The sequence below is a fragment of the Mustela nivalis genome (genome assembly GCF_964662115.1).
Source record: "Mustela nivalis genome assembly, chromosome: X".
Taxonomy (NCBI): domain Eukaryota; kingdom Metazoa; phylum Chordata; class Mammalia; order Carnivora; family Mustelidae; genus Mustela; species Mustela nivalis.
The window spans coordinates 100,224,420-100,250,925 of NC_139040.1; the positions used below are offsets into that span (position 1 = coordinate 100,224,420).

A 26,506-nucleotide genomic window follows, 5' to 3' on the forward strand; every position below is an offset into this window, starting at 1 on the left:
AAGGAAATAGGCCTACTTATAAATTAACTGAACAACTTCTGCACTATCACGCTTTCCCAAAGACTTTTTAAAATTCTCACTCCCACCAAGATTTGACAAAGTTTTAATGCTGTCTGTCATTTAAATGAGTTTTTGCCTAAGAACAATATTGAAATTACTTTGTAAGATTCAAATTTTTCCCTTTGGTGGTAATAAAACATCTCTGATACACCATAAAATGTTTAAATCCTATATTTTTTCCAGCAGAATAAAGCCTCTCCAGGAGCATCTTCTATCAGGGAACAGTTACTGTCAATAAACGTTGTCACTGTAAAAACTAAAAGCAATCACAGCTTGCATTAATACAGAGCTTTTCTTCCAACTAGATTTGGGTGACGGTGTGTTAACTCTTCCCATAAAGTGAAGGACAACCACCTTAAGCACAAGTCGGATCTGACCCTTCATTTCCATTTATGCTAAAAGAAAGAGAATTATCTGCTGTAAGAATTCTCTCTCTGAGGGGCACCTGGGTGGCTCAGTGGATTAAAGCCTCTGCCTTCGGCTCAGGTCATGATCCTAGGATCCAGGGATTGAGCCCCGCATCAGACTCTCTGCTCAGCGGGGAGCCTGCTTCCCCCTCTTTCTCTCTCTGCCTGCCTCTCTGCCTACCTGTGACCTCTTTCTCTCTGTCAAATAAATAAAATCTTTAAAAAAAAAAAAGAATTCTCTCTCTGAGTCCCCACAGTTTACTATAATAGGGTGGCTTCTAATACATGCTGTTGTCTGTGTCTGCCATTTCTTCTATGGCAAGTGTATTACGTAGAAGAGTATCCTCCCAAAATTCATTTTCAGCCAGAACCCCAGAATGTAACCTTATCTAGGAGGGTCTTGACAGATGTAAGGAGTTAAGATGAGGTCATACCTAATTAATATGGGCCTACTTTTTTTTTTTAAAGATTTTATTTATTTATTTGACAGACAGAGATCACAAGTAGGCAGAGAGGCAGGCAGAGAGAGAGGGGGAATGAGGCTCCCTGCTGAGCAGAGAGCCCGATGTGGGGCTTGATCCCAGGACCCTGAGATCATGACCTGAGCCAAAGGCAGAGGCTTTAAACCACTGAGCCACCCAAGCGCCCCAGTGCGGGCCTACTTTTAACATGACTGATGTTCTCCTACAGAGAAACAGAGACATAAAGGCAAGAATATGGAGGACGAGACTGGAAGGTTGCAGCCACAAGCCCAGGAAGCTTGGGGCTGTGGAGAGAGATGAGGATTCTTTCCTAGAGATTTCAGAGAGAGCATGGCCCTGCCGCCATCTTGATTTTGGAATTCTAGTCTCCAGAACTGTAAATAATAAATTTCTATCATTTGAAGCCACCCAGTGTGTGGTACTTTGTTATAACAGATGGCACATTGACTCAAACTGGTTCAGCAAGAGCACTAGCGAAAAGCATTTTGTTTTCTTTTTCTTTGGCAGGAGACAGTGGACAATGCCGGTGCTCTATGCAGATGCCATCGTAGGATTTCTTTTCACAGCTTTTGCTCCCTCTCCCCATTTCAATGGGCTTTTAACAGCACTTACAGCTCTTCCTGGGAAGACAGCCCTCTGGCTACCCAGCTGCTTTTCCTGCCAAAAGTGCCAGGGGATTTACTACCCCACCTCCCCTTGCTGCCTTTGACCAATGACTGTTCAAAGGATGAAAGCCCACCTACTGGGGTGTGTGGCTGACACAGTTGATTAAGCATCCAACTTTAGATTTTGGCCCAGTTCATGATCTTAGAGTCCTGGGACAGAGCCCCGCATTGGCTCCCAGTGCGGAGTCCTCTTGGGATTCTCTCTCTGCCCCTCCCCTCACTTGTGCACTTTCTCTCTCTCTCTCTCTCTCTTTAAAATAAATAAAATCTTAAAAAAAGAGGAAGCAAACCCACCTTCCTTGCCTCAGCTTGAGACAACTCTGGGGCATAAGTTACGCTTCTGAGCTCACCTGTGGGATCAGGCTGTAGCTTCCTTCTGTAGGATGATGCCTGACATGGCACTAGAGTGACCAAATCATGCCCTTTGACTGGGAGTATCCCACTTTTAGCACCGATAGTCCGATGTCCCTGGAAATCCCTCCGTCTGAGGCAAACCGGGATGGTTAGTGACTCTAACTGGCCCTCTTGCTTAGGTTCTTCCCTCTCTCTGTCCTTCTCCTACTCTCCTACAGGTCTTCCTTAGGAGTAATCCTTTAATACCTGTACACAAATCCTCACTAAATCCCTTGTGGGGAACTCAGCCCGAGACACTGGTGCAGGAAGGGATGAAGAGTGCATGAAAGCCTGGGGGACTGGGGAATTTCCTATTAGAGAAATTCAGTCATTAACCCATATTGTATAATTCATGTTCCTGGTGATTGGCAAATAAACATCTCAAACTCAAGAAGAAGAAGCAGGGAGTAATTTTAGGCCTTAGTAATTTTAAGATGCCTCTGGACGTCTTAGTTTGTTAGAGGGAACCCTCACACTCACTACTGAAATAGCAGCAAACAGATGCCTGGTCAGAAACACACTAGTCCACAGTAATTGTGAATAGTTGCTCTAATGACAGGGCCGATTTTATCTTTCACTTTGTTTCTGAAACAGTCTCTGTTTAGGGGAGTTTTCCCTTTAAAGACTCCTGATTGGAGGGGTGCCTGGGTGGCTCAGTGGGTTAAGCCTCTGCCTTCGGCTCAGATCATGGTCTCAGGGTCCTGGGATTGAGCCCTGCATCAGGCTCTCTGCTCAGCAGGGAGCCTGCTTCCCCCCCTCTCTCTGCCTGCCTCTCTACCTACTTGTGATCTCTCTCTCTCTGTCAAATAAATAAATAAATCTTTTAAAAAATCGATTAAAAAAAAGAGACTCCTGATTGGATATCATTAGCCAATCAGAAACATAATGGGGAAACAAATTCAGTAGTGATGGGATTTTTAAAAAGATTTTATTTATTTATTTGACAGACAGAGATCACAAGTAGGCAGAGAGGAAGGCAGAGAGTGAGGGGGAAGCAGGCTCCCTGCTGAGCAGAGACCTCCCCCACATGTGGGGCTTGATCCCAGGACCTTGAGATCATGACCTGAGCCAAAGGCAGAGGCTTAACCCACTGTGCCATCCAGGTGCCCCAGTGATAGAATATTTAAAAGGTTCTGTGGGGATTCTTCAGTACTGGTTTTTGTATGAGTCTCTTGTACATTAATTTTTGTCCTGTAAAAGGCCTATTTATTTTGTATGAGGCAGGGAGTGTCTTAACATAGGGCTTTTCTTGAAGGCATCTACACTTTTTTATTTGGGTGTGTTTATCTATGGATTTATGTCATTATGTAGGTAAAACATTAACATGTTGAGAAATTCAAACCACATAAAAGGATATACCATGAAAATAAAGTGTCCCTCCTATCTCTGTCCTTGAACCTCCCAGTTCCCCTTCTCAGAGGCAGCAACTATTACCAACTTCTTACATACTAAAAGTGTTACTTTTGAAAATAACCTATGAAAGAAGTCATGCCTCCTGTACATTCTGTGTGAGATTAGCAGCAGAGTAGGAAGTAAATTGGGGACATTTTCACAGACGCGTGGGACTCAGATTCGAAAAGCTGCAGGGCCCCTGGAGTTGAGTTTGAAATATTAAGCTGGTATAGAAGCCATCACTGTGACCTTCACGCTAGATTGGCATTTTTTCTACTAAACTGCAGTATTAGAAAAGCGATGACATTCTCTCTATGCCTTGGGAATTCTACACTGTCTGGATTTCATTGCTTTCTTCAGCCTCTGTTGTAGCGGTGCCCAAGGATGCCAGTCATCATAATGGCTGGCTTCAGAGCCATCAAAGGGATAATTCAGAGAGGCTTTTAAGAAAGACACACAGAAGAGAGACTTCATGGGAAATGGGCACTCAAGAGGCCACATAAATGTAATAGTAATGCTAGTTACATAGCCTTAAGTTTGTGGCCTCACCTGTACCTTCCTTGAATGGAAGACTGGTTTGTTTTCACTGGTAGTTGTATCTGGGATGATTTAAGAGGGGCTTAGTCTCAAGGCAGAAAGTTCCCCTACCTTTGGAGTAGCTGCCTGAAGGTGCATCCCGAATTTTGCAGCACTCATCATGATGGAATGCAGAATGTTGTTCCCATCCCCAATCCAGCTGAGGGTAAGGCCTTTCAGAGAGCCATAGTGTTCCTAAAAGCCAAGGGAGGAGGAGATTACATCCAGGAGGAAAGCCATTGTGTGAAACAATTATTAGAGCTAAAATAAAGGAAAGAGTCAGCCTTCACCTCATTTTTTATAGCTTTGTTGGAATGAATAAACTACTAGTTTTTTGTTTTTGCATTATATAGAGCAATTCAATAATATGAATGTACAATCACAATAAATAGCAAAATGACTTGATGTCTTAAACCATGACATCATATGAACTCATACAGAGACTCATAGTTTCATACATTTAAAATCTGAATCTTTGTTGGATTCATTCATTCGTTCGTTCATTCATTCATTCACTCAACAAATTGAGTGCCATCAATGTCCAGAGGCTTTCTTTGGTCCTGGAGATAGAACAACGAAGAAAGGAGAGAAAAAAATAATCACTACCTTTATGGAGCTTACATTCATTGGTATTAGAATGGGGAAACACAATGCATCTGGAACAGTGGAACATGGTGTCTATGTTTGCATTTATATAAAATTCAAAAACATGCTCATTAATATTTTGGTTGTTTACAGATATAGATGTGTAGTCAAAATATAAACACATGCCTGGGAATTATAAATACAAACATCAGGAAAATAATTTCTTTGTGGGGTGAAAGGAAATGGGATCAGGGAGAGTTACCCAGTAGGCTTCAACTCTTTCTATTATTTGAAAACAAAAAATTTCTAAAGTAAGATTTGACAAAACTATGTAATAGGCTTCAGGGCATTTGTTTTATTTTTCTTGAAGTGTCTGTAGGCTTCACAGATTTTATATATTCATAAAGATAATATTTTAAAGGGGTGCCTGGGTGGCTCAGAGGGTTAAGGCCTCTGCCTTCGGCTCAGGTCATGATCTCGGGGTCCTGAGATCGAGCCCCGCGTCGGGCTCTCTGCTCACAGGAAGCCTGCTTCCCTTCCTCTCTCTCTGCCTGCCTCTCTGCCTACTTGTGATCTCTCTCTGTCAAATAAATAAATAAAATATTAAAAAAAAAGATAATATTTTAAAAATAGAAAAGCTAAACAACTTTGAGATCGCAGAACTACTACATGGTGAATCTAGGATTTAAATCCAAGTCCATCTGATTTAAATGCCATGTTTTTAATAAGCTGCTATTTATTCACTCAACTCCTGCTTTGAGTATCTTCTATATGAAGGCATTGCACCAGGCCATGCAGCGGACAATATGATGAAGAGGAAATTTTATTGTCCTTCAATAAATCTGTAATCTAGTAATGATGAAGCCCCAGAGGGGGGGCATTAAATTATCTGGCATATATGTAAAGCCACACCTGCCAGCAGCCACTTGGTATCTAACATTGTTGTATCATCTTCTCTGCATGAATCCTATCCTCATCACCAAAGAGTTCTATTTCATTTTGAGTTTAACTTCACATTCATATGTGTGTGGCTTATTCAAATAAGGAGGAAAATGGACCCATCACTTCTCCCTGTCTTCCAGAACAGTCCATCCACAGAGAAACCATGATTGTCAGGATTCCCGATGGCAAGACCATGTAGATTGGCTGTGGCAAGCCAAATGAGATGAATCTTTTCAAAGTTATTCAAGTTTCTAATTTAAGGGGACATGGCTAATTTTGCCTCGGTTCTATAAATTCTATGTGTTCTTAACTCCAGTCTCAAGCAATCAGTTTATTAAAATGATAGAAAATGGCCTCCCTCTCAGAAAGTGATTTGGTAGTGGACCATTTTGAATATTCAAAGCATACTCAACCAGTCTTCATTCCCAAGCCACAGAGCCGGATGTATGTAGGATTACATAAAACATTTCCATTCTGTATGCTCCAACATTCTCTGTTCATCCTCTCTGTTAAATATGTCCTCAGAAAACAGTGATTGAAAGAACAGGGGATGGGGGGGTGGGAATAAAAGAGGTTGTAAATTGAGTTGAGAATAGAAGGATCTGATGATCTGTTTTTAACAATGCCCTGTTTCCTTTGGAGATCTAGCATTCACACATATGCTATAGTTCTTTGCCAAAGTGATATTTGAAAACAAAACACCAATACCATGATTTAAATGGTTCCATTTAGAGCTAGTTGGGAACAATTTATTTATTTTGCTTTTATGTAAGGCAAAGAAATAAGCCAACCTGGAGCGTGAGGTAATCAGCCAGGATCTGGATAGGATGGTACAAATCTGACAGCCCATTGATGATTGGGATGGATGCTTCTTTAGCCAGAATATCTAGATCTGATTGTTTGTACACTCGAGCCAGCACTGCATCTGTCATGCTAGACAACACACTGCAGGAGACCAAGAAAAGATAATCTAAGTTAATTATGCTTAATAATTCCTTCTTTAGACATGATCTTAAACAGGAATAAGAAATGCTAATAAATTAGAATTGTTACAAAGTTACAGCTACGTAACATGACAGATTTTAAAGCTAATATTATGGCACCTGGGGGGCTCCGTCAGTTAAGCATCTGCCTTTGGCTAAGATCATGATCCCAGGGTCCTGAGATCCAGCCCCACCTCAGGCTCCCCGCTCACTGGGGAGTCTGCACAGTGGGAACTGCTCATGTTCTCTCTCTCATACCACCCCTTTCTCTCTCAAATAAATAAATAAAATCTAAAAAAATAAAAGCTAACATTAAACATGTAGTCATTATAGGAGCCAGATGTTGTTCCACTGATCTCATCCAGTGACCACTGATTTTACTGTTTTTTTACAGGGATAAGAAATCAATTGTGGGCCTAGCAAGTTATGACAATGAATTATAACTGATAAGGGGCAGTTGGTAAAGTTAAAAGGAACAAGACCAAAACAAGGTATACAGAGTGACATTAATGGTCTGGCATGTGGCTCATTTTCTTTAATGTCATCCCACAGACATATATCCATTTTCAATGTAAAATTGAAAGTACGTGTGTGGCAGCCATGGTTGCACACCCAGGTTGCCACACAAGAAAGAACCTTCTGGTAGGAGTCTCATTAGCCGACAACCCCCAGCTGCTGCACTTTTGGGATACACTGTAGTGTTTCCACTAAGGCCACACTCCCCCCGTACTATATTCCCAGCCAATGGCTGAGCAGAGTGGGGGCACAAGAGCTGAGTTAGTCTGCCTGACATGGGACTGCTCCAATGGGCAGTCTTTGCTCTGAGGTTCCCCATTGTCCTGGCCAAGACTTTCTCAGACCTCTGCTGCAGTCTCAGGTTCTTTTTACCCTATTCCTTCCTCCCTCTTCTTCCTTCAATATGGTAGAACCTGCACTGTGGTCTGAAGGCTTTCCCTGCCTACTTCTGCTTCCTCCTTCCTTCATCCTTCACAGTTGTTTCCCCCATCAATTTCTTGCAAGTCTAATTTCATTATGGAGTCTGCTTCTGCATGAACTTGAATGACACAATCCACAATAAACTTCTGTAGGGGCTGAGCCTGAGAAGGCATTCAGCCCTTGTCCCTGTACCCTACATAGCTATCAGCATCTCTGAAAAAAAGACAGAAAGTATTCGACATCATAAACACAAAAATCCACCAAAAAGGCAAGGCAAACCAAATCATGGCCATGAATTCGAATAGCACAAAGAAAGGTGAATGTTATTATTTTCATTTCATAGCTGTAGGACCCAAGACACAAAGAGGTTAAGTAACTTGCCCCAGACCACACAGCTGAGTAAGCTGGAGGAGCTCCTATTCAAACCGAAGTCAATTTAAGTCAAAACTCCATGTTCACTATGGAGTATTATGCCTCCATCAGAAAGGATGAATACCCAACTTTTGTAGCAACATGGACGGGACTGGAAGAGATTGTGCTGAGTGAGATAAATCAAACAGAGAGTCAATTATCATATTGTTTTACTTATTTGCAGAGCTTAACAAATAACATGGAGGATGTGGAGAGATGGAGAGAAGGGAATTGAGGGAAATTGGAAGGGGAAACTATGGACTCTGAAAAACAACCTAAGGGTTTTGCAGGGGCGGGGTGTGGTGGGAGGTTAGGGGAGCCAGGTGGTGGGTATTAAGGAGGGTACATATTGCATGGAGCACTGGGTGTGGTGCAAAAACAATGAATACTGTTAAGCTGAAAAGAAAAAAACAAAAAACAAAAAACTCCATGTTCTTGGGGCCCCTAGGTGGCTCAGTTGATTGAGTGACTCTTGCTTTCCCCTCAGGTCATGATTTCAGGGTCATGAGATTGAGCCCTGTGTTAGGTTTTCTGCTCCACAGGGAGTCTGCTTGAAGATTTTCTCCCTCTGACTCTTCCCCACTTGTTTCTCTCCCTTTCTCTGTTTCTAATAAATAAATCAATCTACCAAGAGTATAAGAGTGTTCCCCTTTCTCCACATCCTCGCCAACATTTGTTGTTCCTAGGGAGGCAAAGCTGAATGGGAAGAAATCAGAGAGGGAGACAACCATGAAAGACTCTGAACTCAGGGAAACAAACAGTATTGCAGAAAGGAGGTGGGTGGGGGAATGGAGTAACCAGGTGATGGGTATTAAGGAGGGCTAGTGATGTGATGAACACTGGGTGTTATACCCAACTGATGAATCATTGAACACTATATCAAAAACTAATGATGTACTATACGTTGGCGAATTAAACTTCATAAAAATAAAAATAATTTTTAAAAAAATAAATCTTTTAAAAAGTCCATGTTCTTACTGTTAAAACACATTTCCTCAACTTTGCACGTGTAAATATCTGGAAGGAAAGTCTGGGATCCATATTTTAATTTTTTTCCATGAATCAGAGTGATGGTGTTTCCTCAGCTAAAGCTTCAGCCTTACAAAACTAGCAAGGATGGCCTTTGGTTTAAAATCTCATTTTCTTATTATTTAAAGGGAAACCTCTACAATAGAGGCTTCTATCATTTTGGTTTTAAAGAATCTTTTTTTTAATGACAAAAGAATTTGGAAAGCCACTCATAGTAGTAGTTAGAGTAAATATAATTGTGATTATAAAGTACCCATTGGGGTTCTTGTTCTGGTTCTGTAACTTACGAGCTGTGTGACCTTGGAAATGTTATATGATTTCTCTGTGACTTAGTTTCTTCATCTCTAAAACAACAACAGAAATATCTATCCTATTGAGTTGTAAGGATTACATGAGATTACCTATTTAAAGGGAATAGTATGATGTCTTATTCATAGTAAGAGATCAGTAAGTAGTAGATATTATTACCATGTCAAAAGAAATTGCAACTCAACAACAACAACAACAAAAACAAAAAACAAAGAATCCAATTAAAAAATGGGCAAAGGACCCGAATAGACATTTTTCTAAAGACATACAGATGGCCAAAAGACACATGAAAAGATTCTCAGCATCACTCATCATTAGGGAAATGCAAAAAATTAAAACCACAATGAGGTATCAATTTACGCCCATTCAAATGGCTAAAATCAAAACCAAACACACCAACTCAAGAAAGAGAAAGAGAGAGAGAGAAAGAAAGAAAGAGAAAAGGAAAAAAGAAAGGGAAAGAGAGGAAGGAAGAGAGGAAGGATGGATGAATTTCCGAATCACAGGCCCTACTCAAATTTACCGAATCAGAAGCTGCATTTTAATAAGGTTTCCAGGTTATTAATTTGCATATTAAAGTTTGAGATCACTAATAGAGACATAATTGAGGCCATTAAATTTTTAAAAGTACCATCCATTCATTTCTTAGAACCCTAACCTGGCAAAATAGGATTTTGTCCATAATCTCTGGCAGAGAGTGCTTTCTAGTTCAATTGAAGGAAAAAGGTATCTCAAATCCTAAGAAATGAATAATCCACTCCATTAAGGCCTCCCTTGTTAGAATAACCAGGTGCCCTGGGCCATCCGATGACCTATGGCAATGGTTCCCAAACTTTGGTGTGTATCAGAACTAAATAAAGAACTAATAAACTACGGAGCCCCAAGCTCCTGAAATAGGGGAGAAATCTGGGTCTTTGTACTATTACCAGGTTTCCCAGATAACTCAGATAACCTTACAAATGTTGAGAACCACTGTCCTAAGGCATAAGCTTTATGTTAAAAGAATTTTAAATCTTCTTCCTTTCTTCAAGATCTTAATAAAAATTCCCTCCCCAGTACAGATATACTGATGCTTCATGGTATGGAATGCAGGCTTTTAACTCTATCATGATGAAGTCATTTAGATGGAGGTAGATATCCCACTAAGGTTTGTAACTGTAACCACTTATCAGTTCCCTATTTCAGAAGAATTGGTTAATTTTATGATACCTAAAGTCCTGAGAGAGAGAGGTAGAGGAGTGTTTGACTGGAAAGGACTTCTTGAAATATGCATCACTTCCTAAAGTGTGTACAAATAGGATAAAAAAAACAATCTGGATTAACCATTGCCGTTGACCTTATTTTACTTATATTGTAGCTTCTCAAATAATTTTAGTGAGCTAGAACCATAGGTCTCCAGCCTCTTAAGGGTTTTTTTTTTTTTTTTTAGATCTTATTTATTTTTTTGACAGACAGAGATCACAAGTAGACAGAGAAGCAGGCAGATAGAGGGGGAAGCAGGCTTCCTGCTGAGCAGAGAGCCCAAAGGGATTGTGACCTGAGCTGAAGGCAGAGGCTTTAATCCACTGAGCCACCAAGGTACCCTTCCAACCTCTTAAGGTTTCAAGAATTTTACAATGTATTGTTGAGTTTTGCTAGATTTAATGTGTGTTATATATAAATGTTATCTTAACCTCATAGATGAGGAAACCAAGTAATTAGAGCAAGGTTAGAAAGAATGAAGAATGATGAAGCTGAAAGAGGGAGACACGAGGGGAGCAGCTGGAGAAGTCAGTGCCCTATGGACATGAAGATTTCAAGATGATTGAAAAAGGGCAGTTGTGGTTCCCTCCCTTGAACAATTCCAAGAGCTCTCGAAGCAAAGCAGCCAAAAGACAAACATGCATTTACTTGACCTTTTTATAATGTGAAGTTGATGCCTCAGGAACCTATATGGTAGAATCTTAACGAGAGAGTACCTGGCCTGCTTTACTGAGATTGCACAACACCTCCTAGGACAGAGGTTCTTGACCTTGGCTGCCCATTAGGATCACCTATGGAGCTGTAAAAATCCTGATGCCATATTCTGCCCTTTGGAAAATGAAAGCAGAGATATGGTAGAAGATTCACATCGATATTTTTAAAGCTTACCAAGTTATTCCAATATGAAGACAACAAGACTGAGAACAGTTGTTCTCAAAAATAGAAAGAGGATGTGGGAAGAGAGTGGGATCTTCTGCTGTGGGATAGAACAATGGAGAGGCAGAAAGTCTCAGTAGTCTCAGAATCTTATAGTATAAGAAAAATAAGAGCTAAAAACATGATGTGCTATACTGGAAAGAACAAGATCTTATAGACTTATAAAAGAGGCATTTTGGGGGTGCATGGGTGGCTCAGTTGGTTGAGTGGCTGACTATTTTGGGTCAGGTCATGATCTTGGGGTTGTGAGATCAAGCCCTGCCTCAGGCTCCACACATAGTGTGGAATCTGCTTGAGATTCTCTCTCTTTCTACCCCCCCCCCCAACTTGCTCTCTTTCTCTCTAAACAAATAAATGGATAAAACCTTAAAAAAAAAGAAGACATATTTATTTTCCTTTCAGCTCAGTCACTACCAGGAACAGTTCAATGGCAGCTGCAATAACTAATCTTTTCCCTTTCAGCACTTATAAGTATCCCTAGTACCCAGAATTTGGTCTTAATATTGTTATATTAAAAAGAAGAAGAAGAAAAAGAGTGTCTGCCTTCAGCTCAGGTCATTATCCCAGGGTCCTGGGATCCAGCACCTAATCAGGCTCCTCACTCAGCAGGAAACCTGCTTCTCCCTCTCCCACTCCCCCTGCTTCTGTTCCCTCTCTCACTGTATCTCTGTGTTAAATAAATACATGAAATCTTCTTTTAAAAAGAAGGGGGAAAGAGAAACTATTACAGGATTGTTGATTCCATGTCCTTGGGCTGGACTAAATCAGTACAGGTCTATAACACCCTGTGGTTTCCAGGAAGCAAATGTGATTTTAAAATGGCAGAGGCAGTGCTAAAAGGAAAAAAAAAATCAACTTGAAGAGCTCCCATTTGTCAAGTTGTGGTCACTTATAGTACCAAAAATCATCAAATAAAATAATTTGTGCCTCTAAAAGTCCATCATGCTAATAAAGAAAGAGTTAATGCAAAGAAAATGTATAAAAACATAATTGTAGCATCAGTGAAGAATGGCTATTACCATGTACATTTGAATTTATTTACTAAGTAAGAAAGTATTTATATATATCTACATTTACAGATAGATCTTTTGTGGGTTTTTGTTAAGTATATTTCTCTTTTTTATTATGTTCAGTTAGCCACTGTATAGTACATCATGAGTTTTTTATATAGTGTTCAATGATTCATTAGTATATTTCTGTTTATAAAGCATAGATACATACCATTTATAATGTGTGTAAATCACAAAGTATTACATTAACTTAGAAGCCAAATTCCTAGAAATGGTAGAAACCGTAACACAAATGGGCAGATGCTGTCAGCATTTGTGGTTTTATAGAAAGTGAAGTAGAAAAGGAGTGTAGCAGTTAACTAGCACCAGTTGCCATATACAATTTCCAATTAGAAATATGACATGACCATTTATTCCAAAATAACTTAGTTAATGGTCCTGAAGAAGAATCTAAATTTTCAGCCTCACCTTCCTGCCTCCCTGGGAATAAAACTTCTTAATGACCTGACTAATTATAAAACAATATCATTAAGAAAGGCATATATTTTAAAATATCCAAACCAGGCCAGGTTAATATATCATGAAGACATTACAGTGGGTCTGCCAGATATGAAAAACAAAGAAAATAAAACTTAAAAGATTTCTGATCTTTTAATTTCTGTAAAAAGTCAGAATCTATATGAAAAAACTAAAATTAGGGTCCTATGGTACATACAGTAATGCTCCCCGCCCAAACATGCCCATGTCCCAGTACCCAGAACCTGTGATTAAGTTACCTTAGATAGCAAAAGGAATTTTGTAGATAGGATTAATTAAGGATCTTGAGACAGAGAGATTATCCTGGGATGGGCCCAATGTAATAACAAGGGTCCTCATAAGAGAGGCAAGAGATCAGGAAAAAGAGAAGATGCTAGCTTCTTGAAAAGGGAGGAAGGTTGGAAAGGGTGAGGACTTGGATTCTTTCTCCCCTGGAGCCTCCAAAAGGAACACAACTGTGGACTCATTTTAGACATCTGACCTCCGGAAGTGTAAGATAATAAATTTGTGTTGTTTGAAATCACAGTGTATGGTAATTTGTTAAGGCACCAATAGGAAACCAATATAGATCCATGATAAAAAGTGAAAGTGATGTTCTAAAAATATATTCAGCCTAGTGGCCAGCCATGTGAGTTTAGTTCATCTTGACCTTAGCAACCAGTTCCCACAACCCAACCAAAACTGAGTGTTCAGCAATCCACTTAACCTGCATTACTAGCCTCTTGAGGTTCTCTTCCCTCCGCCCCCCGGCTTTCCGATTTGGTAGAATTACAAAGGTAAGTTCTGAAAAGGTATCAAAGTAGTCTTTTGTAGAATTCCTTACAAACCAGCAATGTAGAGAAGTTTCAATTCCAGGGTCATAAAAGATAAGAATAAAAGTAGGGATAAAGATGTAGAGCAACATCTATGATATTAATAGCATGGTGCCCAGTTCTGTTGTTAAAATATTAATCAGCTCTATAAATCAATGGGCTATTTTTGTGTATCTTTTCCTTTTTCAAAATGTTTAGAGCATCCAAGGAAATCCAAAACACTAGGCTTGTGATTAAGTTAAATGTTTAAGAGCATTTGAATTAAGTTTGCAATCAGTGTTTAAATGGTTGAGGAGACTTGTTTTGTTCAGTTAATATGTATTTGACTTATTGGTTAAGTAGTATGTGACTGTTTAAAGCAGTTGTTCTGAAATTTGAACACACATCAGAATCACCAAGTGAGCTTGTTGAAATACAGTCAGTTGGGTTTCTGATTTAGTAAGTGTGGGTTGGGTCCCTAAAGAACTTGCATTTCCAACAAACTCCCAGGTACAGCTTATTCTGCTGGCTTGGGGACCACACTTTGAGAACCACCAAGGAATGTTAGCTATTTTATGTTTAAAGGAATGCTAAGTGCTTGATAAATTCATAAGATTAATATTTTGGGATGTCAACAAAGTACAAAAACTAGGGTTTATGGCTTTAGGCTCAGAAAGCCCCTTGGAGATTAAAGCATCTATGGGCAAAAGGGAGTATGATGAAGCTTGATAGAAAATGCCACTTTGATCCTTCTACCACAGAAGCTGAAGATGAAGTAGAATTAATGATAGAAGGGGGAAAGGAACAGTCTCCAGGCTGTTTTCACACTGGAATCACTTATGGAAACAAAGATATTAAAGACCTTTAGTTACTTATCTGTTTTTTTGTCAATAATGCTGCGTTCTACTTAATGTTTTAAAGTTGCCATAAATCATAAAGAAATTACCACTCTTATTTTTCTTCTTCCAGGTTACTAAAGATCTTTAAAGAACAAAACAAAACAAAATAACCTTTTCACTGGAAACAATGGCAAAGCTGTAACTGGAGCTGGACTTGCAGAGCCATTAACAGTAATTTGAGCTTTCTATGCCTCTCTATCAATTTTTACCCAGCTTTAAGTATTGTAAGAGCCGAGTTATATGTGCTACAAATGAAAGACTGACAAGTTAAAATACTCTCTCTAGCTCTATAATGACTTGATTTTTGTCAGTTTTCATTTCCATTGAATATATAGAATTCTGTTTGCCATCTGGTGGATTTCTGCAGCTTTGTAGACAATCTTGGGCCTCTGTCACTGATGGTAACAAAACAACTTTTACAAAATCCAAATTTCCCAAATTTAAAGTTTCTCACATGCATCAGTTTCTTCTGGATGTTTGATGGCCAATTAAGGTTTAGAAAAAATAATCCATAAGTTAAAACATTTATTCAACTTGATTTTACTTGAATGTTTAAAATGTGGTCTATTTCCCCTATAATTACCCCCATCACTTCTTCCCCTAGGAAAAGAGACATAGGACTTTAAGTGGAGAGATGGTTCAGAAGATAAAATATTAACATTGATTATTTTAGGATGATGGCAGTATTGGTGGTTCTGTCTATATTTTTATAACTCTTTTAGTATTCTCTACAAAAAAGATGATTACTGTAATAACCAGGAAAAAAACACCTCATACCATTCAAAAAAAGAAATTTCTTCCAAACATGATTTTGAAAGTAATTGAGAATAAATTAAGGCTTCTTAGAGCAATGGCTAATTCGTGGTCTTGGTAAGTAAAGAAATGTACAGGATGAGCCTGGAACATTTTGCCATATCAAAAAGCAAGGGAGTTATCAAAGCCTGAGAGAGTTAGGTCAAAACGACCCAGTAGCCAGCTGGAGGACAGATCACACTGTCCAAATATGGGTAATTTGAACAACAATAAGAATAATAACTGCAATGAATTGAAGCCTTTAAATATGTTAAAATACACGAGTTTATAGAGAGATGAAAGAACAGAAGAACCTTGACAAGAGTCATAACAAGACCAATTTCAAGTTAATGTAGAAGGGAACTCTCAGGCAGTTTGTATAAACTCTCATCAGAACAGTCAGACTGCATAAAAATGAAACAAGATTGCACGGTATGTAGCATGCCCTGATAGTGGATAATTTCATGCAAACTTCAGGCCAATTCTGAAGAAATGGTGTGGAGGAGGCATGAAAAGGATGGATGATCTAAAGAACCCATAAAGACCTTTCTAACCTTGAATTTTTATGATTCGTTGATATTTTATCCTTTGGTATAAGATCAAAACTTTTTTTTAGAAATTAATTAAAACTCTCAGAAGACCAAAACAAAACAAAACAAAAACAAAAAAATACCATAAGCAAAGTTCCCCATGGTCTCAGGAAAGCCCCTGCAGAGTCTTTGTGCTTGGGTGAACAGCCGCTAAAACAAAACAAAACAAAACAACCAACAAAACAGAAAAGAAAACACCAGGAGTGTCCTGGGCCAGATCTTATGAGCAAGCATGGATATTGGTGAGATGGACAATCATACAATAATCCTGATGCTGTTAGAAGTTGAGTTGTTCCTAAACTTACTGGAGCGTGGTGAATGTGTTGCAAAAGCCAAAGGCAAACAGAACTTGTATTCTCATGGGGTCCTGCCCCCACATTCTTCCTTTTGTCCTTATCCTGCCTTGAATCAGACTGTGTGCCCCCTAAATTCCAGTTTGTTATCAGTGACAGCCAGATTTTTTTAGTTATATCAATATAAGAATAATGAGGACACAAAATAATACCTTTAACAAAGCCAGATGGGCTCCTCTCAAATGGGCTGGTGTTGGAAGAAATCCAGGGATGCTGAATAATTGCTACATGCGATTTATTCATGAAAGCTTTTATAATGGCCAGATTACTTTGACTTAGGTATTAGTGCCTAGTTTTGAGGTCCTCGGGGATAAATGGGTAGGGCATAATGGCATTGAGAATGACCTCCTCAAAATGTGTCATAGGAATTTCAGCCTTGGGTCACTGTAAGCTGACTAGGAGACCACAGTGATGTCTCAAATTAAATCAGAACTTTCCTGAGATTGAATCAGGCCATAACTTGGTTCAATCAATATTACTTGAATTTATTCTGTGTACCTGTGCTTTATAAGCATTATCTCATTAATCCTCATGTAATTCATTGAGATAAGTATTTGTATCTCCACTCTACAGCTGAGGAACCTGACTCAGAAGCAACTAGTCCAGTGTGGTATGAGTTGTGACTTCAACTGAACCCCAACCCTGTTTCATAGCCCCTGCAATTTCCACTGTGGCAAACTGCCTCTATACTATGAAGAGTCATAGTTCATGGTGTGAAGGACTGAATTTTGTCACAATTTACCCAAGGACATACAACAGCCATGACTGCTAGCTTTTTGGTGACCTCTGTAAAGATTCATGGAAATATCATATTTTCAATTTATAGATACATCAATTTATTAGTACCTAATTTGGTGTAATATTTTAGAACATTTTAGTAAGAAACCTAAGAAAGATTGCCTTTTTCGGTCTTAATATCACTCATATAAATACCTTCAATATGAGCTTTCCAGCTTTTTAAAAACATTCCTTTCAACATGGTAGTGGTTCACTCCATTATTTGAGGACTGTGTCCCATCCACAAATCCCTCTGTCACTTCCATTATTTGAGCTGTCAGAATGACAAGGATTTGAAACCTTTCCATGCTGTTGCAGGGGCATGTGGATGTGTGTGTAGTGGGTTGAATGGTGTCCCCTAAATTCATATCCAATTGGAAACTCAAAATGGTTCCTTTTTTGGAAATAGGGTCTTCATAGAAGTAATGAGTTAAGATGAGGTCACACTGGAATAGGGTGAGCCTTACATCCAACAACCAATGTCCTCATAAGAAGGGGAGGGGTTACACAGACATATAGAGAAGATACCCAGTTGAACATGGAGGCAGAATTTGGAGGGATGTAGCTACAAGCCAAGGAACACCAAGGATTGCCAAAAGCCTTCAGAAGTTAGGCAAGGCAAGGAAGGATTCTACCCAGAGCCTTCAGACACAGCATGTCTTTGCTGACACCTTGATTTTGGACTTCTAGCCTCCAGAACTGTGAGCAAATAAAATAATCTCTATTGTTTTAAGCCACCAAGTTTGTGGTCATTTGTATGGCAGCTCTAAGAAACGAATATAGTGGTTTCTGCTGATTTTCTTTTCTACTAGTTTTACATTGGTGGAACACATTTTAGTAATCTCCACCATAAGTAAATTACACCTATAGGGAAAGTAGTTAGAGTAGAACAAGGTTACACTGGTTTTCTGGGGAGCCTTTCATACACACCGTTCCTGAAGCTGCATCACTAGGTGCTGTATAGCGAAAATGAGGGTAAAGCTATTATGCCCCTTAGAACTGTGGACTCAGAGTTTAGGCACCAACAAGTCATCATGATGGAAGACACAGAAAGCCTTGAACCTGGAGAGATAATGTCCTACTCTCGTGGTGAAGTTCCATCCAATTTTAAACTTCCAAGGAATCCATGATCTCAGTCATGCTAAGGTGTCACTTCTGGTGTTATATCTAAAAGGATAAGGCCAGAGTGAAGGCAAAAATAGACTGCCCAACTCTTAACCCCAGTAGAGTACCAGAGAATTGACAAAATCTGAAAACACCCTCAAGTCTGAAGCAAGTTTAGATGAAAGAATATGTATTTTGTGTGTCTTGTGATATGTTAGGGGATGGAAAAGAATTACTAAGAGAGATTTTTCAAAAGAGGGAAGTGAGCGATGATTGATTCTATTGGGAGCTTGGCCCTATAGGGATCCACACTGAACTGAGCAAACAGTTCGAATCTTGAGGCTATCCTTCCATGGGTACAATATATTCTCCCTTACCAGTTAGACTGTATCTAGGTAAAGGACATTTAGCAAAATCCATAAGAGATGAGAGCCCAGTGGTGCAAAACATGAGTTAATACAGCAGTCCTGAGATGGCTGTCTTTGAAATGCCCACTTACAGGGTTGGCCTTTGGCAGGCATCTGGGAACTTGGACTTTTGGAGGGTTTCCACCATTCATGGATATAGTAAGGATGGCTCACTGCCTAAATTGTATAAACACTATGGATTATACCGAACACTTCCCTTCCTTCTGGGATTCTAGAATTTGGGTTTATAATAGGCTGAGGGTGCCCAGGTCACCAGCTGTCAATAAAAGTCTTGGGAACTGTGTCTCTAACAAGCTTTCCTGATAGACAACATTTAGCATGTGTTGACACAACTCATTGCTGGGGGGGAATTAAACATGTCCTGTGTGGCTCTACAGGGAGAGGACCCTTGGAAGCTTGTGCCTGGTCTACCCTGGACTTGGCCCCAAGTACATTTCCCTTTGCTGGTTTTGTTTTATAGGTTTTTATTTGTTTGTTTTTGTTTTTGTTTTGTTTTGTTATGGATCTTAGCCATTCGTATGACCATTTGTTGTGTCCTATGAGTAAGTCCTCCTAATGAATTCTTGAAACTGCGGGTGATTTGGGTGACCCTGACACACCAGCTCTTCCATAATATCAGCCAACAGTTCCATCTCAGTGTGCCCCTATTCCCCATTAGCACCCCCAGATTACACAATACTGAACTCAGACTTAGCTAAGGAGAATTTACCCATGATATTTTGAAGAGTGGACAGGTTTTATTCTTGTAGTCAAGAAAGAGCAACACGTTTTATTTTGGATGTGTATTTGGGTACTTCTTGGTCTGGTTGATCTTTCCTTTGGTGGCTGAAACAGGACTAACTTGTAAGGGTACCTCTTAAATTATTTGAATATCTAAAATATGTTTGTTTGCAAATTTTAAAATACTGCTTGCTGTCCTTCTGTTCCTGAATACATTAAACTTGTTCTTGCCTTAAGCTTTTGTAGCAGCTTTTCCTATCTGTAGTGCTTTTTCCCACAGGTTTGCATACCTGCCTCTGCCTTTTCAGTCTGTTCTCAACTGTTATCTCCCTGGAGAGAGGCCTTTCCTGACCACACTATCTAAAGTCAGCCCCACCCGACCCACAGATCACCTTGCTTTTTGCTGCATCATAGGACATATCCCAACCTGCTGTTCTATTCATGCTTTGTTAAGTGAAAGCCTCCTCCCACTGAAATATAATTTCCAACAAGGATTTTGTTTGATTTGATCAGCATTTTATTCTGTGCTAAAACAATTCCTGGAAGAAAAGCTAGGCATTCAATAAATATTTTTGAATACACAAATAATTAAATCATTTGACTAAATAATTAACAATTTGGAAATTGCACTTAACAGCTTTTAGGAGACTAGCCCAGTTTTGCCTTTTTTTTTTTTTCTTGTTGCCATATTCACTGTATTCCCCCTTTCATCAATGGGCAGTCACTGTTTTCATTTCACCGGACCCCCAAAGTAGCCAGACAGGCAGATGGAGAAGCAACACCATCAATCAGTGTCAGGTGTGCACCATCTTCTTGATTTGAAAAGGCCAGCACTGTCATTTAAACATCATCCAATCTCTTTGCATCTTACAAAGTTGGATTTCCACAAAAAGCAAGGAGGCAATTGCTATGGATTGTATGCTGCATATTGGCAGGGTAGATGTCATTAAGATTCACTTCCTTGCTTCTCCAATTCAATTGCTTCTGTGAAAGGCAGTGGATTTCTCTTGCCTTCTTCAATTTAGATTTATTGAATTTCTGAATTTCAGCCATATCTTGTTTGTCAGATATTTTGGCAGATTAAGCAGTAATGGGGTACATAGAAGAAAGTCAGATTCCACAGAAGCTACTGTGCCCCTCTTTCTGACGTCTCCATTGCTCATTTCAGCCTCTTCTGTTAGTGCACTATGCTTATTCTCCTTGTACCCTAAGTATTTCCTTCTGCCTTCCCTAACTGCACCTGTCCTTAAGGTTCAGCCTTCTGCAATTCTCCCACAAGGAAATTCTGGAGCTCATTTTCTACCACCGAGTTTATGGTTCTATTTATCCAGCTCTCAGCTTCATCCAAGGTCTATCTCCAGTGGCTAGTGGACATTTGCATCGGAGGTTCAGCCTTTAATGCAATATGTCTAATACCTAATCTAGCACCTACTCTCCAAAGCAGAAACTCCTTTCAGTTTTCTGCTTCTGCTAATGTACCCACATATATTTTAAGAATAACAAATCTGGGAGTGCCTGGGTGGCTCAGAGGGTTAAAGCCTCTGCCTTTGGCTCAGGTCATGATCTCTGGGTCCTGGGATCAAGCTCTCTGCTCAGTGGGGAGCCTGCTTCCTCCTCCTCTCTCTCTCTCTCTCTCTCTTTCTGCCTGCCTCTCTGCCTACCTGTGATCTCTGTCAAATAAATAAATAAAATATTTTTAAAAAGAATAACAAATCTGAAATCATTCTTTCTCCACTATCAATGTACCCTTCACAATCAGTTATCTTGAAACCATATACATATTTTATTAGCTATCCCTTCTTTACCGTTCCCTTCACTCACACTCTAGCATAGATTGACAGCACAATACCCCAAGATTACTACAGAGCCTTCTAATTCAGGGTTTCGCAAATTATGGTCTGGCCACCCGGGCAACAGAATCATTTGAAGAGCTTGTTATAGATTCCTGAAAACGATCTGAGCTCTCGCTGCAGAATTAAAATTTCTGAGTGTGGGGCCTAGAGTTCTGCCTTGAGATACACCTCTGTGTAAGGACCACCACTTGATACCTAATCCATTCACATGCAATGGAGAGTATAAATTGCACCTTAAGGATCTCATTTTATAGAAGCCCTCATTTTATAGAAAAGGAAACTAAGATCCAGGGAAGTTTTCACTTATGAGTCACAGTGATAGGTAAGTGGCAAAGCTTCAACTAGATCTCAAGCCTTATAATTTTCAAGCCATGCCTGACTGATAGCCTTTTAAAAGTCTGCATGGGGGTACCTGAGTATCTCAGTCAGTTAAGCATACGATTCTTGATTTTGGTTCAGGTTATGATCTCAGGGTTGCGAGATCAATCCCCATGTCAGGCTTAGTACTTAGGGTGGAGCAGAGCCTGCTTGAGACCCTCTTGATATTCCCACCTTCTCACTCTCTTTCTCTCAAATAAATAAATAAAATAATATATATATATATATATATATATATATATATATATTTTTTTTTTTTTAAAGAAAGGCCTGCATATAATGTTGGCCTTTGGATGGCATCTGGGAACTTTGATTTGAAGAAGGTTTCCAGGACTGATAACAGTGGCTTACTGTGCCTAATTTTTTTTTTCTTAAAAAAATATGGTTTAGGGCACCTGGGTGGCTCAGTGGGTTAAGCCGCTGCCTTCAGCTCAGGTCATGATCTCAGGGTCCTGGGATCGAGTCCCGCATCGGGCTCTCTGCTCAGCAGGGAGCCTGCTCCTCTCTCTCTCTCTCTCTCTCTCTGCTTGCCTCTCCATCTACTTGTGATCTCTCTCTGTCAAATAAATAAAAAAAATCTTTAAAAAAATATGGTTTAAAGTGAACACCAGCTTTCCTTCTGAGAGTCTGCATTTAGGTACATGTCAAACAGAGGATGCTATGTGAACAGCCCCCAATAAAAACCCTGAGTACTGAGTCTCTAAAGAGCTTCCCTGGTTGGCAGCATTTCACAGGCATTGTCACAACTTGTTACTAAGGGAATTAAAGGTGTCCTGAGTGACTCTACCGGGAAAGGACTCTTGGAATCTTGCACCTGGTTTTCCTTGGCCTTTGCTACGTGTGCCTTTTTCCTTCATTGATTGTGCTTGGTATACTTTCACTGTAATAAATCACAGCTGTGAATATTATGACTGTATGCTAAGTCCATGAATCCATGAATCCTCCTAGTGAATCATCAAACATGGGGTGGTCTTGGGGACCTCATGACATGCAAGCCAATGCTTTCCATAATGTATTTCACTGCCACTCTTATGGGCTATCTATAAGAGGTAGTAGGAATAGTCAAAACAGCATCACCTTAAAGAAAAAAAGAGCATGATCTAAATGCTGACTTAGTTGCTAAGCTCCATTACTTTTCTGAGTCATGGTTTTGTTGTCTATAAAACTAGGCCAATAATATGTAATTTTTAAGGTTTTTACAAAGATTTTGATATAATAGTACAAGAAATCCACCTTCTAGGGAAGAGCAATTATTTTTATTCAGACTCTTGGATAAGATGGAATGATCAGAATTAATTCTATGGATCCACATTTATTTATCCATATATCCATGTAGCAGTGGAACTAATTATATAGACTAAAAGGTTCCAATTATGTTGGAACTTGTGAGCAGATTGTTTTTCTTAGTATCTGCGTAGAGCTCCTCTAACTAAGGACTTGCAGTGGGAATTGTGTGGAGAGCGAGCACAGAAAGAACACATTTATACTCATTCTCAGCTTTCAACCCATGCTTGATTATTTGTCTGTTGTTTTTAGGGTCCTGCCCACTCCACTGATTTCTGGGTCCTGACCTCTTTCTCACAGCCAGTCTGCACTCAGTAACCCTTTATTGGATGCTCAGCTATTCCTCTAGCTTTATTCTTTTCCAGCCACGACTTCACACGGGACTTATTCACCATCGTTCTCTTGGTTCTCTGTGGCGAATCCCCACTAAAACTTCTCTCCTGGATGTGCCCTGGGCTTCATCCCTTAACCTGCTTGTAATATTTGCTTTTGAGTAAAGTTTAGTTTACTTTCGTGGAACCAGAATTATTAGGCAAATGTAATCCCAGTCAGTGGCAGCATAGTTGGAAGAAAAACTCATTCATGTTTACTTATTCTTTTAGTTCCATGCATCCAGAAGATGAACACAGCACTTCTTAATACTAACATTGTCCCATCTGAAATAATGTCACTAAAAGGCTTAAAGATGAGTTATTTCAAATCTCTTTAGCAATTCAAATGGGGTAGATAAATTCTTTTGTCTTACCAATCAGGAATATCCACACTATGTTAGCCACCAACATTTCGAGATTTTATATTATAGTAGCTAGTACATTCCTAATTAAGTTGTTTCACCTCTTTATGTCAATCTATTTGGGCTGTTATAGGATTAAATGAGTTAGAACAATGCCTAACACATATTAAATGCTCAATAAATGTTAGCTATTAATAGTATTACTTGCTCTGATGCTAACTAGTTATGAGTCTTTGACCATGTCAGTTTCCCTGGACATCTATTTCTTCAACTGTAAAATATGAGTTACACTTGACACTTTCTAAGTGTCCCTGAGTTTGAAATTTTATAATCAGTAATCTCTTCAAATTGCTAAGAAGAAAATTATCTTAAACCACAGAAAGTGACCAGAGGATGAAGGGAGAAACATTCGGAACATCAGGTAAAGAGAGAAGGGAGGAAACAGAGAACAGTACAAAACAATGCTGAGCAGGGGGGGGGGGAAGTTATTTAAAGAGAAGTATATTTTCTTTTTGAAATTCACCACTTCTGAAATAAGCTTTGAAGAGAAGATTTACCAACCGGGCTGTGTCCGTGAGACTTTCATTCACACCCAGATGAATGTCTTGTGTGGTAAGAAAACAAGGGTGTCCTCCCAGAAGTGCAAAGCCTGTAATAAAATAAAAAGAAAAAAAATAGTCTTTAAAAAAAAAAAAACGAACCAAAGTAGAAAACAAAATTATGAGGAATTGGCACTATCTCAATTGAAAAGTCAAAATCATTAAAGCTCTCTATTGTCTCTGCTAGGGAATTCTGTACCCTCAACTCTCCTTCAGATATGTACCCACTTCTCCTCCCTATTGTTAAGAACCTGACAATAATGGGGCATCATTCTCTTTTGGAGGCCATGCCTGGTTTTGGTTCTTTAAAATATATGATGATATTCATCCCAGAAAATGGGAAAATAAACTATAGTGTGGGATATTGTGGCTTACAGTGGAATACTACTCAGTAATAAAAAGGAATGAGCTACTAATACATACAAGATGGATCAATCTCACAAACATTAGGCTAGATGAAAGAAGCTACATACAAAAGAGTAGATGATGTAAAATTCCATTTATTTTTTTAAATATTTTATTTATTTAACAGAGAGAGATCACAAGTAAGCAGAGAGGCAAGCAGAGAGAGAGGGGGAAGCAGGCTCCCCGCCAAACAGAGAGCCCGATGTGGAGCTCAATCCCAGGACCCTGAGATCACGACCTGAGCCGAAGGCAGAGGCTTTAACCCACTAAGCCACCCAGGCACCCCTATAATTCCATTTATATGAAGTTCTGGAACAGGCAAAACTGCCAGACAGTGACAGAAATTTAAAAATTCAGTTGCTTCTGGAGAGGGTGAGTAGCTGGGAAGGAGCATTGGTGAACTTTCTAGGGTAATGGGACTATTTTATACCTTGATAGAATTTGTAGGTCAAAAAAAGAGAGGAAGTAAGTAGTTCCTTCTGAAATGGAATGAAATAATTATATCCTACCTATCTTATACTGCTTAAGAGTGTTGGCTTAAATATGTCCAAACCAAATGGTTTTTAGCTAGAGGGTACGATGTTCTGACTCTAGCAATGACTATTAACAGAACACTACCATAAGCTGACACTTAATAAACATTCTTCCATTGAAATCTTCACTCTAACAAAAGTACAGAAGATATTCTATATAAGAATTTTAGAGACAAGGATTCTGAGAGTCAAGAGCTTAAAACCTTGTTCAAGATTGTTTTTAAGAACTTGTAGCCCCTAGGGTTTACCACAGGGGAGCCATGCCCTGAGCCGACTTACATTGGAATTTGCAAAGACAGGACAATATAGTGGAACTGGACTCAGTCTTCATCTGGAAAATCAGGCAACTGGCCTAGAGCCCTAAGATCCCTTGCAGATGTGCTGTGCTACATCCCAGGTAGAGTCAGACAACATGAAACACAGTAATGATCCTACTTGTAATGGGTTCTGTAGTAAAGAGTCTGTCCATTTATGATGTTTAACTACTACCAGTTGTAAAGCCAACCATCACACACTTCCTTCTCTTTCTACCCTGTATCTGGGCAAGCTAGTAAGAAAGTGCACATGCTCCTTCCTTTGGCACTAGCAGGAGGTTCAAACTAAACAAGGCCTGCTCTGAGCATGGGAATCTTCACCCCAACCTTACCTCCTATCCACATCCAGGCCAATATCATTTCTCCACTCTCTAATGCCACTCTAAGGCCAACATGGGACACAGTCCTACCCTACCCAGGAAGCCACATTATGTGAGTAACAAACCTGTTCATACCCTTCTGGTACATGTGTAGCATCCTCACCATCAACAATCAAACCAAATTTTGGTGGAAGGCACATTTCATCTCTGTAGCGTGATCATAATAGGCCTTGGCATCACAGCATGGTTCTGAAATTTATTCATTCATTCTAAAAGCATGTGTTTGGTGATACTCTATGCACTGGGGAAAGCATTATAAACAACAGGGTACAAGTCCCTGCTTACATAGAACTTACATTCCAATGGGGAGAGACATGACTTAATTAAATATGTTGTATGTTAGATGTTGATAGGTGCTGTAAGAAAAATAGAGTGGGGGGTGGGGATAGGGAATGTCAGGAATATGAGTTGTAATTTGAATGTGGTCAAGGAAGCCACACTTAAACATACCAGATGGTGGAAAGAGAATGTCCTGAGATCCTTAGAAAGGAACATGACTGGTGGGTTCAAGGCACAAGAAGATTGGTAGGGCAAAAGGTGCAGAGTATGTGAGGAGGACAGTACTAGGAGGTGAGGTTGCAGAAGGTAGGTAGAGAGGAAGCAACAACTTTGACTTTTGTCTGAGTAAGACAGAAAGCCCTTAGAGGGTTGGAGCAGAAGAGTCACATGGTAGACTTA

The 26,506-nt window shown here is 39.5% G+C and overlaps 1 protein-coding gene across 1 annotated transcript in view; it reads right to left on the bottom strand.

Annotated features, from left to right (window-relative positions):
• Positions 1 to 26,506, bottom strand: part of OTC (ornithine transcarbamylase) — a 62,726-nt gene that overhangs the window by 14,586 nt on the left and 21,634 nt on the right. The window contains exons 4-6 of the mRNA XM_082717904.1: positions 24,159 to 24,246; positions 6,294 to 6,447; positions 4,048 to 4,170 (exon numbers count right to left, since the gene is read on the bottom strand). Coding sequence (XP_082574030.1) covers positions 4,048 to 4,170; positions 6,294 to 6,447; positions 24,159 to 24,246 — 365 coding nt within the window. The remainder of the gene's footprint in view (positions 1 to 4,047; positions 4,171 to 6,293; positions 6,448 to 24,158; positions 24,247 to 26,506) is intronic.